Source organism: Trichomycterus rosablanca, chromosome 11 (assembly GCF_030014385.1).
Source record: "Trichomycterus rosablanca isolate fTriRos1 chromosome 11, fTriRos1.hap1, whole genome shotgun sequence".
NCBI classification, from domain to species: domain Eukaryota; kingdom Metazoa; phylum Chordata; class Actinopteri; order Siluriformes; family Trichomycteridae; genus Trichomycterus; species Trichomycterus rosablanca.
The window spans coordinates 6,466,731-6,487,162 of NC_085998.1; the positions used below are offsets into that span (position 1 = coordinate 6,466,731).

Consider the following 20,432-nt stretch of genomic DNA (forward strand, 5'->3'; position numbering starts at 1 on the left):
ATTGGTCATGTCTAATAAAGGAAAGGCCGGGTGGGCTGTGACCTGTGCATTTTGAGACGTCTGAGGTTGTGACCACACCCAGTTTCCCAAATTTACCTCCAGTCTTCCTGGGTTTGTCTCACCTCTGGAATCAGACGAGCAGAATATCCACAACGGAGACCCAAGTTCAAGTGTCAGCGGTGCAACAGACCTGGATGGGCGCAGCAGACACAGTTGGTCATGTCTAATAAAGGAAAGGCCGGGTGGGCTGTGACCTGTGCATTGTGAGACGTCTGAGGTTGTGGCCACACCCAGTTCCTCATCCAGTTCCTGAGCCCAAATTTACCTCCAGTCGTCCCGGCTTTGTCTCACCCCTGGAATCAGACGAGCAGAATATCCACAACGGAGGAGACACAAGTTCAAGTGTCAGCGGTGCAACAGACCTGGATGGGCGCAGCAGACACAGTTGGTCATGTCTAATAAAGGAAAGGCCGGGTGGGCTGTGACGTCTGAGGTTGTGGCCACACCCAGTTTTTGTCTCTTTGTCTCACCCCTGGAATCAGATGAGCAGGTGGAAAGTGACGTAGTCATCCTCATTATAGTCCATCTTATGTGCAAATCAGCTTAATCTGCATCCCATCATGATGACGATGGTTTTGAATTTGATCAGTGATCAATAAATGAAGTTTATATGAGCAGGATAAATGTGTCTATGAACCATGACATCATGCCCATGTACCATCCTGTTTCGGATGCACCAGTTGGCTCAGCACTTACTGCAATGCAATGAATAGAGGCTACTGACTAGTTGTTTTCAATTCCCCTGACTGTAATACCTCTGCTGCTTGCACCACCCCTGCCCTGACTGAAGACAACTGGAGACACATCGAGGTCTTACAGAGAGCCATATCACGTACATAGAGACACATTGCTGCTCCGTGCCTGCTCGACCCCTTGTGCAGGTCCCTTGACCATCCAGCAGTGGTTGCATTTACAGCAGCAATGAGAATTAAGCTGGCCTCCCTCCCTCAGACCAACTGTTTGTGTTGAATGCCCGGCCAGCACAGCACAGCTGTCTGAACATAAGAACTCAAGATCTTAGAGGTGATGGGCTAGTGCATTAGAATGCTGCACCTCCAGGTCACCCTTTTTTATTATGTCCAATTCCCCCCATTGTACTGTTAACCTGTACCTGAGACAGACCACAGACTAGCACACACCCTCTCCGGCACGTGTGAAGCCATCGGTTTCTTCTTTTCAACAGTCAGCGGTAGATTTCTACACAGAGCTGTAACACATAAAGAAGAACAATATACTACAGTGTTCCTTCACTTCAGTCTCCGCCCAGTGGCACCACTGAGACTCGAATCCCAGTATTTAAAAAAAAATATTTAAATAAAACTAAACTTTCCCTGTGTGGTTTCTAAACAATCTGATCCCACGGATGGTTCAATCCAGTTAGAGTGGGTTAGTGTTTCTTTGTCAGAGTAAACGAACAGATCATTTCTAATGAGGGATTAAAGAGATTAACATAAAGAGATTAGAGCGCTGTGCCACGCTGCGGTCCTAACATTACAAACGCTTTTATTAAATCATCAAAGTATCATCAGATAAGTCGTGTGGTAGAAACTAACCAGCACAAAGAGAAACGAATCAGAGTGAAATAATAATAATAATAAAAATAATAATATTCATAAGTATACCGTTACCATTAGAAGAAACATTTAAACACTTTAGTTTCTATTTAGACTCAGTAGATAGCACTGTCACCTTACAGCAAGAAGGTCCTGGGTTCGATCCCCAGGCGTAGCGGTCCAGGTGCTTTCTGTGCGGAGTTTGCATGTTCTCCCCGTGTCTGCGTGGGTTTCCTCTGGGAGCTCCGGTTTCCTCCCACAGTCCAAAAACATGCAGTCAAGTTAATTGGAGACACTGAATTGCCCTATAGGTACAGTAAATGTGTGTGTGTATGTGTGTCTGCCCTGCGATGGACTGGCGACCCCGTCCAGGGTGTTACTGTGAGCCTTGCGCCTATTGAAAAGCTGGGATAGGCTCCAGCGCCCGCCCCCCCATGACCCTGATTGGATAAGCGATTAAGACAGTGAGTGAGTGAGTGAGTTTCTTTTTAATATACACTGATGAGCCAAAACTTTATAACCACCCACGTAATACACTATATGGACAAAAGTATTGGGACACCTTAACTCTATGAATTTATAACCCGTGGTTACATATTGGGGCAGGAAAACAAAAATCATAATGTTGTATGTGTAAACGTTATGGCATACTTATTAGAATATGTTCTTATTTTTAAAATATTATTTAAGGTTGTTGTTTTTATAGTATATATAGTAGGGCTGGCACTGATCCGATACTCTGTATCAGTATCGGTCCGATATTGGCCCAAATCACTGAATCGGATATGAGAAGGAAAAAAAACGTGTAATCTGATCCAATACTGTTGCTTAATGTAAATAACACTTAATGTAGATAAGGCCATTGTTTGTGTGTAAAGCAAATAACACACGAAGATACAATCCAACAGTGCCTTTTATTGCCAGCTTGCATCTTCATGACATTATTTGTTTAAAATATATTTGTCTTTATGCATTTTCTCCCCTTTTTCTCACTTTAGCGCGTCCAATTGCCCGATTGCGTCATGCTTTCTCTCCACCAATGCCGATCCCTGCTCTGATTGAGGAGAACGAAGCTAACCAACGCCCCCTCTGACACGTGGGCAGCATGCTGTATGCATCTTATCACCTACACTTTGACGAGTGCAGTGCAGCTCAGCGTTGTGTACGGAGAGACACATCTCTCATAATCTCTGTTCAGGTGCCATCAATCAGCCAGCGGAGGTCGTAATTGCACCAGTCATGAGGGAGACCCCATCCGGCTTAGTCCCGCCCATATCTAAACAACAGGCCAATCGTTGTTCATGTGGCTGCTCAACCTTAGCCGGCAGGCAGAGCTGAGATTCGATACGATGTATTCGAGATCCCAGCTCTGGTTCCACCGTGTTTTTTTACCGCTGCGCCACCTGAGCGACCTTCCTGACATTATTAACATGACGTGTCACTGATCTACAACTCATCTGCAACAGCCACTCAGAAATTAAAACACACTGATCTACTTAAACTTCTAACATTTAAAAAAAAAAATCTACTACTACCACATCTAAAAACACTGTTTAAACACAATAAAAATTGCTTTATAAATGATAAATCGCTCAGCTGAGATAAAGAAAACCTATCTTGTCCCGGCTTGGAGATCTCTCACATCCTCAACAATTAATCCATTAGTGTTATGAAATAAAACAAGCTACACCGTTTCCTGTTTAGCCACAGACATCCTCTTCAAAATGGCAGGGTTTAATCATCTAAAAACGTGACAGAACTTTAACGGAAAATCTTAACTCTGCGTCAATTCTAATTGGTCCATCGCGTTTGATTGACATCCACATCTTCCAATTGTAGACACTTTGGACGAGACGCCGTAAAGCGAGATGTGTCACGTGAACAACAACTTGAACGTAAGTGAAACCGAAAATGCTGCAAAATGTTCTGTGTGTAAAAGTTAAAATAAAAACAGCAGTTTTGTGTAAGCGTGATGTTGTAGCTTCTGTATTTATTCCTTTAGAATATTTGTTTCACAGTCTGAGCGTTGTTATTTAGATTAAAGCAATAAGCCACGAGAGGCCGTGCGTTACTGTGATTTTAGGTCAGATTTAGATCAGATTTTAGGGCCGGAACTATCCGTTTTATAAAGCTAGTTTAACCATGGTGCATTGAGACATGTATTATTACTGCTTAGTTGTTTGAGAGGAGAAATGACATATCGAATTGGTGTCGGCAGATACTCAATTTGCAGTATTGGTATCGGACATAACAAAGTGGTTTTGAGCCAGCCCTAATATATAGTATAATTCCTCACTTATTGGAATTAGTTGCAATACCCAGACCTTATGGCAAGTGTTAAGTCTTGCCTATTCAGTGTGAATAAAACCTTTTTAGAATATTCTCTGTTTTTTAAAGTCTGTTACAGTTTTTCAAGTACACCAGCGTTTTTTTTTTTTTTTAGTCTTTATGCACTAAACATATGGGTAAGTGTAAAGCACTGTCTCCTGGCATCTGATCCTGGCTCTGCTTCTGAATACTGATTTCTGTTCCATATAAAAATAAGCTCAGTGATCTGATCTCTGCTGAGCAGCTTTGTTAGACAGCATCGGGAAGTTTCAGCGCTTGAATTCTTTTTGTGGTACTTCACCTGGCATTGCTTTTATAATTTGGAATTAAGTAGTGCCATACTTGGTGCCAGTCCTAAGGAGCTGCAAAACCCATCCAGCTGGTACCTTTGGTGAGTATTCGCAAATGATAAAAGCAGTTAAAGTTTTCCTGTGCCTATAAAATTCCTGTCCTCAGGTAAAGAGGACCAGTTTTAATTGCAAAGGTCCAGCAGTTACCTCTAATTTTTTTGTAACAGCAGTGGGTGCTTTTTAGGTCCAAACTCATAACATGGTGTGTTGTTGCCTGAGGAAAATAGTAAAATCTAATTGCAGTCCAATTACAGACAGCACAGTAAGAATGTGGTTTATTTCCGGTCAGAGATATAAAACTACAGGGTGCATGAGAGAGAACCTGTTCTGAATGGATAATGACCTAAATAATATAATGATTATAAATAATAATTATTATTTAATATTGTGATATAAATATATGATATTGATAATATCACACAATTTCTAGCCATGAATCAAATAAACAAACAAATAAATGTACTTTAAAACTGCATTTTATTTCTCAATATGTGAGATTGCACCCTGGTAGTGTGGGTGCTGTATTGCAACATAGGCTCCGGGTTTGTTTCCTTCTGTCACTGTCTGTAATGCTGTTCTCGTATCCATGTGGGTTTTCTTTCACCTTCTTTTACCTGGAAGGTGGATTGGCCCCCTGTCCAATCCTGAAGAGCATAGTGTCTAGTAAACATTTGTAATGTTATATGTATGTGTACTGCTATTTTCTCTATAAAATAAACAACCTTTAGAAATCTTTAAACAACAAAACAAACATGTAATAAATTAAAACATTAAATACAAAAACATTAATTATTTCGTAGATTAATTATGTTTGTATAATTAAATGTTTGTAATTACTTAAACTATGTCCTGTAAATGTTTTTGCTATTAAATGCTCACAGTTAAATTATTTATGTATTTAATATAATTATTTTGTTATTATTATTATTTTATGTTATAGTATTACTATAAATATTAAATTTTTATTACAATTAAGAGCGTCATTATTATTATATATTATTATTATTTCTTTATGTTATAGTAATTTGTAAATATTACATTTTATTACAATTAGTAACGTCATTATTATTATTATATATTATTATATATTCTTCTTCTTCTTATTACTATTATTATTATTGTTATTATAGGTTTTTAATTCCTCTCAATCGACTCTCAACAGAATATAATAATATTCTTATTATTATTATTTTACAGTATTATTATTATTATTATTATCATATATTATTATTATTATATATAATTGTTATTATTATTATCATTGTCATTACTATTATTATATAGTATTATTATTATCATTATTATTATGTTTATATAGTGTGTTTATAGGTTTATATATATATATATAGTTATTATTATTATATATTATAATTATTATTATTATTTATTATTAGTATTATTATTATTATTATTATTAGTATTATTATCATTATTATATTTCTTCTTCTTCTTCTTCTTCTTCTTCTTCTTCTTCTTATTATTATTATTATTATTATGTAGTTTTTGATTCCTCTTAATCGACTCTCATCACTCGGGAATAACGCTCCACATCTCGCGGGATTTCCCGTTACCATAGTGACGGACGTACACATCGCGGGACCTGCACGGAGTAAGAACTTATTGTAAATCTAATTACATTTTAAAATAATAACTTTTGTAAATTTGTTGGTTTAACAGTTATAAATTTATATATGATGTATATTTATATTGTATTTAATTCTGATATAAATAATAAGCAGGTAGTTCTTGCTGAGCTGTGGATGCTAACCATGCTAACTGTAGGGCGCTAAGTGTGGAATCTAATGTCACAGTATTCCGTACACACAGTTTTATCATTCCTATTAATTATATTCATTGTTTTTATATAATTATTTTTTACTAAACTTATCTGACATGAGACAAAGTTTTATTGTAATGAATGATTAATAAAAACGCTTCTCTCTAAATTCTATTAAAGTATGTAAAAAAATCAGTAGTGGATCTGATTCGTTGAATAATTCGTTGTTTTTTAGGTTTTATATATATATATATATACTTTAAATTTACATAAATATAAAGTGTGTTATAAACAATAAAAAAGAAGAAAAAATCCAGGAGTAAAAACTGGGGGAAAAGACTGTAAATTATATTTTGTTTTTTTTTATTATGTTTTTTTCACTTAAATTATCATAAAAATAACAAATCAGTTGAAGAGATTAATGGTTTGAGAATTATTCATTTTTTCTACAGATTTTTTGAGATACTGTTTGGATTAAGCAGGCGAATCCATCTGCAGCATGAATTTAAACGACTTCAAGCTGCTTCCTAACAAGCCCAAATCAGTCAGGCTGAACATCAGGTGGGTTTCCTTCATCATGCTTACAGAAAGTACTGGAGTGTGTGTGATAGTGATGAATAATTTCACCTGATTCATTATTATTTTGATGTGAATAAAGTTTGTTATTAGGTGTTTAAATGAGTCTGTTTGCAGGAATTTGCATGAACTGAGGATGGAGACGGTACAGCTGGATCAGGAGAATAAAAACATGGAGCTCAGACTGCAGCAGCTGCGTGAGGCCATGAGCCGAGAGAAACAGGAGAGAGAGTGAGTCTGATAAAGCAGAGGTGGAGGATGATGTGTCTGCACCAGAGATGTTCACAAGTCACAAAATACGAGTCCGAGTCAAGTCACGAGTCAATATAATCTACACAAAACATATATTGGAAATGTAGCGTAGAAACAAATAACATGTAAGTTCAGATTGTTCAAAAACAACAGATTAGCGACTGTATTTAGCAGTTTTACTTAGTGCCTTTACTTTCCTAGGTACCAGTTTTCATTGCAAAACAAAAGCGCACAATAAATCATGGCACAGCGGCCCAAATCCAAAACACAGCAAAAAACTCCATAACCACTGCTTACCTTAGCTTATGTACTTCCAGATGATATTAAATTTATAAGCGTGTGTCCCATTAGGAATATACCATTAGTGCCAATTCTGTAGGAGCGTTCCATTCACACCAGTTGTTCCTGTGAAGTGCACTACGTAGGGTATTCCACTATTTTAAGTGAGATTCAAATACAAAGAAGGGAGTAGGGAGCGACGCTTCATCACTACTCCAGAAGCTGGCTGGAACATTTACCCATTGCGTTCGTTGCGGGTTAAAACAGCTGGAGCGATATTAGAGAGCAGAAAATGACACGATCAGAATGATGTCAGATCATATATATATATATATATATATATATATATATACAGTCACATGTAACTAATGTTAACACATGCTGCTGACTTTTGTTGTCTACAAGTCATTTTTTGCGAGTCATGAGACGAGTCCGAGTCGAGTGTGAAGTTGCTGTGTGTGCTACTTATTGGACTCAAGTCCCCATCTCTGGTCTGCACGGACCAAAAATATTCATGTTATCAACCATTTATTTACTAAATGAGAGATTCTGCACTGCTTATTGTAGGCATCTTAATATATAATAACTACATTTCCCAAACTTTGTTGCAGTGCCTTGTCTGTCCTTCACTAAATGGGGGCACACATAAATGGTGTACAGTTCAGTGAAATGTTTTATTATGCAGTGAAAACTCTGTACGGCGGTTTATTGGGGCCGCTGTAAAAGTAAACAGTATATATATTTTTAAGCTTCGATTTCGAGAATAAAGTCGAAATGATTTCAAGATTGAAGTCTAAATATTATGGCCAGCCGTTCAGGTGGCGCAGCGGTAAAGCGTACGCTCTTCACCAGAGCTGAGATCTCGAATACATCGTATCGAATCTTGGCTCTGCCTGCCGGCTGAGGCTGAGAGACCACATGAACAACTGTTGGCCTGTTGTTCAGATAGGGGCGGGATTAAGCCGGATGGGAACTCTCTCTCAGACTAGTGCGATTACGACCTCTGCTGGCTGGTTGGTGGCGCCTGCACGGAGATGGGAAAGGAGTGCGGTAGGGGGTGTGGCCCTCCATGCACAACGCTGTATCACACTGCGCTCGTCAAGTGTGGGTGAGAAGATGCTCGACTGCTGTGCACGTTTTGGAGGGGGTGTGGCGCAGCCTCGTCCTCCCCAATCAGGAGCAGGGACCAGCATTAGTGAGAGGATGATTGACGGGCAGAAATTGGATGCACTAAAGTGGGAGAAAAAGGGGTAAAAAAAAAAAAATATATATATAGACATATATTATGGCCATAGCAACCTCCTTGTGTTAAAATGAGGGATGTTCATGATCTGGTAAAGTTATACTTTCGTATCGGTAAAAAAAAAAAAACTGTGTTTATTTAGAAGAACGTGCGCCACCGGTACGCTCGGCGTCTGCGTCGTTGCCAGTACTTCAACCGAGCCTTATGGGCTCGTACGATAAACTAAAGCCGTACAGCATTGCTATAAATGCTTGCATGGATGGGTTTAGTCGTCATGTCATGTGGATGGAAGCGTACAATACAAACAGCGACCCAAAAGTAATCACGGGTTATTGGATAACCACAGTAATACGCATTGGAGGCTGCCCTCAGCACTTGCGTGCCGATCCAGGTACTATGACCCGTGCTTCTCTGAACTGACTGGCTTTATTCTCATAATCATTTTGACTTTGTTCTCGAAATTTAAACTTATACGACTTTATTCTCGAAATCAATTTAAAAATATTTTTTTTACAGCGGCCCTAATCCACTGTCGTACTGCTGTGCTTTTCACAGAGGTTCAGACGATTACTTAAAAAACACCATGATTCAAAAGATATTCTTACATCTAGCCGTGATGCAAATGCACTATAAACATTCTGCACAAATTGAATAAAAAAATCAATTTTCATTAGCAACCCAGCTTCATTAGCAACCCAGCAGAACATCAAAACACCAGGTAGAACCTGAGATTATTGACTGGTTTACTGGTTCTGGTCAGTTAGACAGGATGGTGATATTAATTTAACTCAGTACTACTAAAGCCAGGCCAGAAATGTAGACAACGTTTTCACTCTGGAGCGCTACCTTAGCTGATTTGCTTAACAGAAGCACTGACTCAGCGTAGCAGTTACACAAACGGTAGCTGTGTAACAAATCTAGCGAAGATAAGGAAATGAAAGGGTCGAGTGCGCCGACGAGCAAGATGGAGAAAATAAAGTGCTGAATTCAGCAAGGACATTGAGCGTTCCAAAAGTCTGAGCGCCCCACCAAAAACGGTTTAATTCCCTCATTTGTCAAAAACTAATACACTTAGGTCAAACCTTATTTCACACAGAAAGCTTCATCATTCTACACTAATATCACTGAAGGACTAGGAGATCTTATTGGCTGGGAGGAGAAGAAGTACAAAAACAAACTGAGGGCTGATTAAAGAAAAGCCATCTGAATCTGTAGCTTAGTGGTGCTGGATCTGAAGCTCATTACTGCAATGCGTATCACTCACACACACAAAAAGCACTTACGTTTAAATAGAGTTTTTGGGAAAGTCTTGCCGTGTGATTGTCTGAGAACTGGACTCACGTTAACTAGATGTACAAAGGTGAGGAGGTGCAATTCAAATCTGCGTTTACATTGCTGGTGATGTTGACGTTCAGTTTACTGAAGCTGTAGCTCATTACACAAGCCTGCTGGTTGCTTGCTGTTTGAGGTGCAGAGTGTGAATTGGTAAAGTTGATCAAGCATAGAAGCAAAAACAGTGTGCGTGTGTTAGTGTTAATAGTCTGATATGGGACTGGATTCAGGCTGGCTGGTTTTATTCTGATGAAAACACGACTGCATGCAAAATTAACTCCCTCATGAAAAAGCATAAAATAAAACTGTTTTTACTTTTTTATACCAGAACAACACACACTACCATGTTATTACCATGTTAGTGTCAGCGCAGTGCTGAGAATGATTCACCATCCAAACATTATAATTAATATACGCCTTGAATTTGTGTTCCTAATAATGTGCTTAGTGAGTGTAATGTTTAAAAGAAAACATGGGAACCAAAAAATAATGGTTTTAGTTTCATGAGGTAGAAGAAATTATACACAAATCTCACTTACTTTCTTAACCGCTTATCCAATCAGGGTTGTTGGTGTTGCTGGAGTCTATCCCAGCTTTTCAATGGGCGCAAGGCACACAGTAACACCCTAAACGGGGTGCCAGTCCATCACAGGGCAGACACACATACACACACACACACAGACACACACCCATTCACCTATAGGGCAATTCAGTGTCTCCAGTTAACCTGACTGCATGTTTTTGGACTGTGGGAGGAAACCGGAGACACGGGGAGAACATGCAAACCCTGCACAGAAAGGACCTGGACCGCCCCGCCTGGGGGTTGACCCCAGGACCTTCTTGCTGTGAGGCGACAGTGCTACCCACCGAGCCAATGTGCCGCCCCTATACACAAATCTGCCATCATTAATTACCCAAATTTTAGTAAATTGAATCTCGTGAGTAAATTTCACATACACTATATGGCCAAAAGTATTTGGACACCTGACCATGTGCTTGTTGGACATCCCACTTCAAAAGCAAATGGTGTTACGATAAAGTGACCTCTATGTGATCTTTACAGCTATAACAACAGCCACTCTTCTGAGAAGACTTCTCACAAGATTTTGAAGTATGTCTGTGGGAATTTGTGCCCATTCAGTCAAAGAGTATTTGTATGACTGGCCACTGATGTTAATCAAGAAAACCTCTGGTTAATTCCAATGCTGGACTCACTGAAGTTTCTTTAAACCGAGGTTTTCTTAATGTCTTAATGTCTGTAGAGCTTGTTTTGTGCACAGGGGTATAGTCATGCTGGAACAGGAAAGGACCTTCCCTAAACTGTTGCTGTCAAGCTGGAGGCACATAATTTTCTTTATATAATTGACTTATTACACCAAATTACATATAGCAACTGTTATGGCTGAAACACATTAAATCAATAATTACAAGGGTTGTCCCAATACTTTTGTTCATATAGTGTATTTCCAGACTTTTTTGGGGGCGTATTTGCCACTTTTTGTTTGATCCTTCTTTATTTGCATATGTATGAGGAACAGAAGCGCACATTTTTCATCGTGCCACATACGGAACGTGGGAACTGAAACTGAGAAACTTCAACACAAGTGCGAAAAACTCACAGCATCTCGTCCTCAGTCTTGGCACCGCAGACAGGCGTGTGTAATTTGGATATTGACACCACGCTACATTTCTGTTACTTCACCACAAATACCGTCATGTGAGGATTTCTCATATGTCATGGCATTTTGAGTCATCCTCGCTCTGGTACCACCCACCACTGCCCACCACTGCCCACCGTGTCTTCTCTGTAAACGAAATGAGAATAAATGAAAAAAAACTGAAGCAGGAAAATTGGTTTCCCATGAAAACCAAACATTTGAAGTTATTAATTGGCAGGTTCTTCCACGGTGTGACCCGGTTCTGCAGAATTTCATTAATAATGTTAGGATTTGACCTGCGTGTGAAATTACAGCAGGGCCCTTTCAGAGGATTACCAGAGGATCTATGAGCCTATAAGTCATCCGGCGTGAGTGGAGGAGTGTTTGTGGTGTAAATTTCACCCACACACTCTACCATGATGAATCACCGCAGAGGTGAGAGGAGGGTCACGATGAACTTAGCCATGACTTAATATCTGGCTGGCGTGCTGTGTGTTGGAGCTCATCCGAAAAATAAAACAGTATAATAGCAGAGGAGAAATGAAAGCGGCGTAATAAAGAGGTTTATAGATGTTCTTCATCATGCTGGTTGCACACTGACAGTACAGGCTGCGATATGCTCTCTCACAAGTGTGTCTGAGAGCTGTCAGAAACAAGCTGCTGTCAGAGTCTTCAGCAGTAGATACGATTGCGTAATTGGACACCACAAATGCATAATTAGAATTTAAAAATACAAAAAGCACATGGGATGAAATGCATGTTCATTAGACGTGTATGTAAACTTCTGAGCTGTGTGTGCTGTTGTGTTTCTAACAGGAAGTGTGGAGCTCTTCGCTGGAAATCTGCTCAGATTCCAAACGGACTGAAGAATAAAGAGACGAAACCCGAGAGTGTGAGGGTTTCACACTCGCATACATATAGTTTCCTACTATCACATTGATAGTGCTGTTATTGTCTGTGGGCATATGATTGCCATGATTTAACTAATGCCAAGAAAAAAAGACTGACACATCAATCATCTGCGCCTCTTTGCCCCTTCTGCCGACCAAAACGGCAACGCAGAAGGACGCGACTTTTTTTTGTGTGCATTTTCTCCCTTTTTCTCCCGATTTTTAGCGCATCCAATTTTTAGCCAATTGCATTGTACTTCCTCTCTACTGGTGCTGACCCCCACCCCTGATTGAGGAAAGTGAACTGACACACGTCCCCTCAGATACGTGAGCAGTAGCCAACTGCATTTTTTCACCTGCACCAGCCGAGTTTATATGCGAATCAGCCCTGTGCATGGAGAGCCACACCCTGATCAGCATCATTCCTCTACTCTGTGCAGACACCATCAACCAGCCAGCAGAGGTCATAATTGCATCAGTTATGAGGTCCTTATCTGGCTCCCTAACCCTGTATGAACAACAGCCAATCGCTGTTCATGTGGCTGCCCAGCCCAGCTGGATGTATTCGGAATCCCAGCTCTGGTGTGCTAGCGTATTTTAGCGCTGTGCCACCTGAGCGGCTTTGAAGGACTCGACTCTTAATGTCACCAACTGTCAAATTCATTTAGCAAATGAGCCATGTTATAATAACCTAGTATAGTGAGTTCTGATTGGCTGGATAGTCTGCGCAATGACACAATAAAGGCTATACGAATACAACTTATTTTTTCTTTCAATGTAGTCATTTCCAATTCCCCATTGCAATCCCTCCATACCCATGCTGGCTGATGATGCGTTAACACTGATAGTGCCGCTATTGTCTGTGGGCATCTCTTCCGCCAATCAGGGTCCTTACACAGTGTATGAAGACCCACCCACCCACACATAGTCCGGCCCCCCCCTGCAGATACGATGGCCAATTAGTATCTGCTGCAGGCACTGCCAATTATGCCCGCCAGATGGCGTCCAGACGACCGGTGGCAACACCGAGTTTCAAACCGGGGAGTTCAAAAACTCGGTGCTGGTGTGCAAGCGGAATATCCCGCTGCGCCACCTGGGCGCCCAAAAATGTAATTTTTAAAAATTATTTTCTTCTGTTGGGAATCATAACGAGATCTGAAAATGTTTGTGTGTGTTTGGGCAGATTACTACCGGGAAAATGAAGATCCGACTGCTGAAGGACGAACCGCTACCAGGTAAGTGTGTGTGTGTGTGTCTGTGTGTTAGGGGTGCAAACGTTGCCAAATTCTTTCAACCGATAAGCGACCGTCATTAGTCAAGAGTGAACTGTTAACAAACAAGCAAATACTCATGAGACAAAACATTAGGACCAGCCCCCAATGTGAGTGTGAGAGCTCTATTAGATGTCGGGTTGATGATGGTTCCACTTACTAAAAATGAGTCACGTTGATATGGACTAGATAGTTATCTACCAGATCTATCTATTTCCTCTGCTGCTCCTGTTAGGGGTCGCCGGCGGATAGTGATCCGCATTATTGATTTGGCACAGTTTTTACACCGGATGCCCTTCCTGACACAACCCCTTCCTATTTATCCGGGCTTGGGACCGGCACTACAATGCACTGGTTTATGCATCCTAGCGGCTAGGTACCTATAGAACAATTCAGTGTCTCAAATTAGCCTGGCTGCATGTTTTTGGACTGTGGGAGAAAACCGGAGCACCCGGAGGAAACCCACGCAGACACGGGGAGAACATGCAGACTCTGCACAGAAAGGACCTGGACCGCCACACCTGGGGATCGATCCCAGGACCTTCCTGCTGTGAGGCGACAGTGCTACCCACTTAGCCACCGTGCCACCCATAGTTGTGGCCAGATGACTGGGTTTAAATATCTCCCAAAAAGCAAGGGTGTTACAAGGAGGGTTAGGGTCAACAAACCTGTAAACAAACCTCAGTGATCGTATTAGAGAGGCAGAACGACAGCAACCCAATGTCTCTGATCACCACAAATGTCTATGACCTTGAAGATCTGCCCCAAGATCTGCACCTTTGTCTGTAGTCGGGGTGGACAGTCCCTGTCCTAGAGGGCCAAAGAAAGCACAGCCAAACGGCCAACATGCCATAAAACTGGGCAAGTGTGACAGAATATGACAGTACCAGACTAACCAGACCCCAGATCCCCACATCCCTGGTTTGGAAAGACTAATCTAAAGCCTGAGTAAATAAGTATGTTTTAATTTGGACTTGAGGATTGAGGTGGGGAGATTATGCCGAAGCTGGAGCCGTGTATGAGGAAGCTCTTCCCCCCTGCAGTGATTTTTTAAATACTAGTAACTATGAGTAACTCTGCCATGTAGCGCCTTATTGGTTAGTGAAAGTACTGTATTTTGGAATGAATGCAGAATTAAATTGGCAGCCAGTGCAGAGATGATAGAACAGGGCAAATATGATCAAACTTTCTAGCTGTAGTTAATACTTGAGCTGCTGAATTTTAAACCAATAAAGCTTTAAGATCAAGTTCAAGTGCAAACAACACAGTACACACAATAAATACAAGGGAAACTTTCTATTTTAAAAAGGTTAGCTCGGTGGGTAGCACTGTCACCTCATAGCAAGAAAGTCCTGGGGGACCCAGGTGGACTGGTCCAGGTCCTTTCTTGAGTTTGCATGTTCTTCCCGTGTCTGTGTGGGTTTCCTCCGGGAGCTCCGGTTTCCTCCCACAGTCCAAAGACGTGCAAGTGAGGTGAACTGGAGATACAAAATTGTCCATGACTGTGTTTGACATTAAAAGACTTGAACTAATGAATCTTGAATGAGTGTCAGTGTTTCCGCTACATGTACTTTGCGGTGGCGGCCCGCCGCTGCTTAATTATTGCCGCCGCTCCATCAGAATTTATATAATGACATGAAACCGCAATGACCCCCGTCCCAAAGCACTCACAGACGGTCAGTCTTACAACCCGCGTTTCCACCAGTGTTTGGGAACCAAGCGCGTGTCATCAACGGTGGGCGTTACTTAAAGAAAGTATAGAGTAGTGATGTGAAGTAATGCGGAGCGTGTAGATTATGTGTGAGCATTTCTGCTGTTGTTACAGATGTTCATCTTTATGCAAAAGCATCGTATAACTATTGGTGATAAGAAGACGTAGACATGTTTGTTGTAGTTGTTGTTTTCTTTAGTGCATCACGTGAGAATCGTTTTGCGCTTTGCTCTCACCGCGACCCTCGGCGCTCGGCTTGAGCGATAAAACATCACAAAAGTTCCACGACACGAGGGAGCCTGCCGCCGCTGCTAAAAAAAATTCTAGAGGAAACACTGAGTGTAATGAGTAACTACCGTTCCTGTCATGAATGTAACCAAAGTGTGTAAAACATGATGTTAAAATCCCAATGAATAAATACAATAAATCTATTTTAAAAAGTGAAGGGACGGGACCAAATGAACAAGTGTGTTGTTGGCCAGTACACGGCACTCAGTAAATGTAGAGTGAGAAACTCTTGCTGAAACTCTACCAGAGCATCCCATGAGAAGAACATGCAGTAATCTAACCTTGAATTTATAAATGCATGGATCCATGTTTCAGCATTATCAGATAATTTAGAGATATTACGCAGGTTAATGTAAAAAAACTCTGGTAATATTATTAACTTGTGCATCAAATGAAAGTTTGAATCTATTGTGACGCCAAGGTTTTTTTTTTACAACTGAGATGAAAAAAAGCTTCAAGGTTTAGCACCAGTTTAGACAACTTGTCCTTCACAGACTTGGATCTCACATGTAATAATACCTCTGTTTAATCTGAATGAATTAGAACGCTACACAACATCCAGTCATTTTACGCAACATCCTCAGTCCTAGGTTTGGCTGATATATTGGGAATGAAAACTCAAACCTCCACATTTGTTTGTATGTACTGCAAAAACCACCAAACAGGGCTGCCATGAATAAAAGGCTACTAGAACAAAGTATGGACAATGTTTACAGTCAAGCCAGCTTCATGTTATCGACAGCATGAAAGAACCTCTTTCTCATTCTCCTGCTTTTTCTTTGTCCTCTCTGTCCTTGTGACCATCAATAAACTGTGTGTGTGTGTGTGTGTGTGTGTGTGTGTACAGTTGAGAGGGTACCTGAGCCTCCACCTAAGGATGGACGAGGCAGGAAATCCAAACTAAAAGGAAAAGTGTGTGGACAGTGTGAAGCCCGAACTGCTGGACTGGTAAGTTATTATTAATTCATCCATTCATCATCCATCCATTGGACATCCAATGGATTCAATCATCCGTCCATTCATCCGTCCGTCTATCCATCAAATCATCCGTCCATTCATTTAACCATCCATCCATCCATCCAATCATCCATCCATCCATCCATCCAATCATCCATCCATCTAATCATCTATCCATCCAATCATCCATCCATTCATCCATCTATCCAATCATCCATCCAATCATCTATCCATCCAATCATCCATCCATCCATCCATCCATCCAATCATCCATCCATCTAATCATCTATCCATCCAATCATCCATCCATTCATCCATCCATCCAATCATCCATCCAATCATCTATCCATCCAATCATCCATCCATCCATCCATCCATCCAATCATCCATCCATCTAATCATCTATCCATCCAATCATCCATCCATCCATCCATCCAATCATCCATCCATCTAATCATCTATCCATCCAATCATCCATCCATTCATCCATCCATCCAATCATCCATCCAATCATCTATCCATCCAATCATCCATCCATTCATCCATCCATCCAATCATCTATCCATCCATCCATCCATCCAATCATCCATCCATCTAATCATCCATCCATCCAATCATCCATCCATCTAATCATCCATCCATCCAATCATCCATCCATTCATCCATCCATCCAATCATCTATCCATCCAATCATCCATCCATCCATCCATCCATCCAATCATCCATCCATCTAATCATCCATCCATCCAATCATCCATCCATTCATCCATCCATCCATCCATCCAATCATCTATCCATCCATCAAATCATCCATCCATCCATCCGTCCACTAAATTATCTGTTCGTCTGTCCGTCCGTCCATCTATCTATCAAATCATCCATACATCCATAATCCATTCATCATGCATCCATCCATCCACTAAATCATCCGTCCGTCCGTCCTTCCATCTGATCTTTCATCCATCCATCCGTCCATCCGTCCATCCATCAGATCATTCATCCATCCATCAGTTTTTCCATCCATCCATCCATCCATCCATCCATCCAAATAAGGAACCACTGTGTCTCTCTCACTCACGTACTCACTCTCTCACTCACGTACTCACTCACTCACTCACTCACTCACTCACTCACTCACTCACGCACTCACTCACACACCCACTAACTCACTCACTCACTCACTCACTCACTCACGCACCCACTAACTCACTCACTCACTCACTCACTCACTCACTCACTCACTCACACACTCACTCACTCACTCACTCTCACTCACGCACCCACTAACTCACTCACTCACTCACTCACTCACGCACTCACTCACTCACTCACGCACCCACTAACTCACTCACTCACGCACCCACTCACTCACTCACTCACTCACTCACGCACTCACTCACGCACCCACTAACTCACTCACTCACTCACTCACTCACTCACTCACCCACTCACTCACTCACTCACTCACTCACGCACTCACTCATGCACCCACTAACTCACTCACTCACTCACTCACGCACTCACTCACGCACCCACTAACTCACTCACTCACTCACTCACTCACTCACGCACCCACTAACTCACTCACTCACTCACTCACTCACTCACTCACTCACACACTCACTCACTCACTCACTCTCACTCACGCACCCACTAACTCACTCACTCACGCACTCACTCACTCACTCACGCACCCACTAACTCACTCACTCACTCACTCACTCACTCACGCACCCACTAACTCACTCACTCACTCACTCACTCACTCACTCACTCACTCACTCACACACTCACTCACTCACTCACTCTCACTCACGCACTCACTCACTCACTCACGCACCCACTAACTCACTCACTCACTCACTCACGCACTCACTCACGCACCCACTAACTCACTCACTCACTCACTCACTCACTCACGCACCCACTAACTCACTCACTCACTCACTCACTCACTCACTCACTCACTCACACACTCACTCACTCACTCACTCTCACTCACGCACCCACTAACTCACTCACTCACGCACTCACTCACTCACTCACGCACCCACTAACTCACTCACTCACTCACTCACGCACTCACTCACGCACCCACTAACTCACTCACTCACTCACTCACTCACTCACTCACGCACCCACTAACTCACTCACTCACTCACTCACTCACTCACTCACTCACTCACACACTCACTCACTCACTCACGCACTCACTCACTCACTCACTCACGCACCCACTAACTCACTCACTCACTCACTCACGCACTCACTCACGCACCCACTAACTCACTCACTCACTCACTCACTCACTCACTCACGCACCCACTAACTCACTCACTCACTCACTCACTCACTCACTCACACACTCACTCACTCACGCACTCACTCACTCACTCACTCACTCACGCACCCACTCACTCACTCACTCACTCACACACTCACTCACTCACTCACTCACGCACTCACGCACTCACTCACTCACTCACTCACTCACTCACTCATGCACCCACTCACTCACTCACTCACTCACTCACGCACCCACTCACTCACTCACTCACTCACTCACGCACTCACTCACTCACTCATGCACCCACTCACTCACTCACTCACTCACTCACGCACCCACTCACTCACTCACTCACGCACTCACTCACTCACTCACTCACGCACTCACTCACACACTCACTCACTCACTCACTCACTCACTCACGCACCCACTCACTCACTCACTCACGCACTCACTCACTCACTCACTCACGCACTCACTCACTCACTCACTCACTCACTCACACACTCACTCACTCACTCACGCACTCACGCACTCACTCACTCACTCACTCACTCACTCACGCACTCACTCACTCACTCACTCACTCACGCACTCACTCACTCACTCACTCACACACTCACTCACTCACTCACACACTCACTCACTCACTCACGCACTCACGCACTCACTCACTCACTCATGCACCCACTCACTCACTCACTCACTCACGCACCCACTCACTCACTCACTCACTCACTCACTCACGCACTCACTCACTCACTCACGCACTCACTCACTCACTCACTCACTCACTCACTCACGCACTCACTCACTCACTCATGCACCCACTCACTCACTCACTCACGCACTCACGCACCCACTCACTCACTCACGCACTCACTCACTCACTCACTCACTCACGCACTCACTCACACACTCACTCACTCACTCACTCACTCACTCACGCACCCACTCACTCACTCACTCACGCACCCACTAACTCACTCACTCACGCACTCACTCACTCACTCACGCACCCACTAACTCACTCACTCACTCACGCACTCACTCACGCACCCACTAACTCACTCACTCACTCACTCACTCACTCACTCACTCACGCACCCACTAACTCACTCACTCACTCACTCACTCACTCACTCACTCACACACTCACTCACTCACTCACTCTCACTCACGCACTCACTCACTCACTCACGCACTCACTCACGCACCCACTAACTCACTCACTCACTCACTCACGCACTCACTCACGCACCCACTAACTCACTCACTCACTCACTCACTCACTCACTCACGCACCCACTAACTCACTCACTCACTCACTCACTCACTCACTCACTCACTCACTCACTCACACACTCACTCACTCACTCTCACTCACGCACCCACTAACTCACTCACTCACGCACTCACTCACTCACTCACGCACCCACTAACTCACTCACTCACTCACTCACGCACTCACTCACGCACCCACTAACTCACTCACTCACTCACTCACTCACTCACTCACTCACTCACTCACTCACGCACCCACTAACTCACTCACTCACTCACTCACTCACTCACACACTCACACACTCACTCACTCACTCACGCACTCACTCACTCACT

At 42.5% G+C, this 20,432-nt stretch overlaps 1 protein-coding gene across 3 annotated transcripts in view; it reads left to right on the top strand.

The window, feature by feature from the left end:
* The first annotated feature begins 5,854 nt into the window (after positions 1-5,854).
* zbbx (zinc finger, B-box domain containing) overlaps positions 5,855-20,432 on the top strand; it is a 57,377-nt gene continuing 42,799 nt past the window's right edge. The window contains exons 1-6 of one of the 3 annotated variants that reach the window (XM_063005084.1): positions 5,855-5,900; positions 6,521-6,629; positions 6,762-6,875; positions 12,225-12,300; positions 13,482-13,533; positions 16,416-16,516. In XM_063005084.1, the coding sequence (XP_062861154.1) occupies positions 6,568-6,629; positions 6,762-6,875; positions 12,225-12,300; positions 13,482-13,533; positions 16,416-16,516 (405 nt within the window). In that variant the 5' untranslated portion in view covers positions 5,855-5,900; positions 6,521-6,567. Of the gene's footprint in view, positions 5,914-6,520; positions 6,630-6,761; positions 6,876-6,936; positions 7,022-12,224; positions 12,301-13,481; positions 13,534-16,415; positions 16,517-20,432 lie in introns of those variants that run through there. The other 2 variants (XM_063005086.1, XM_063005087.1) reach the window with 2 other exon arrangements.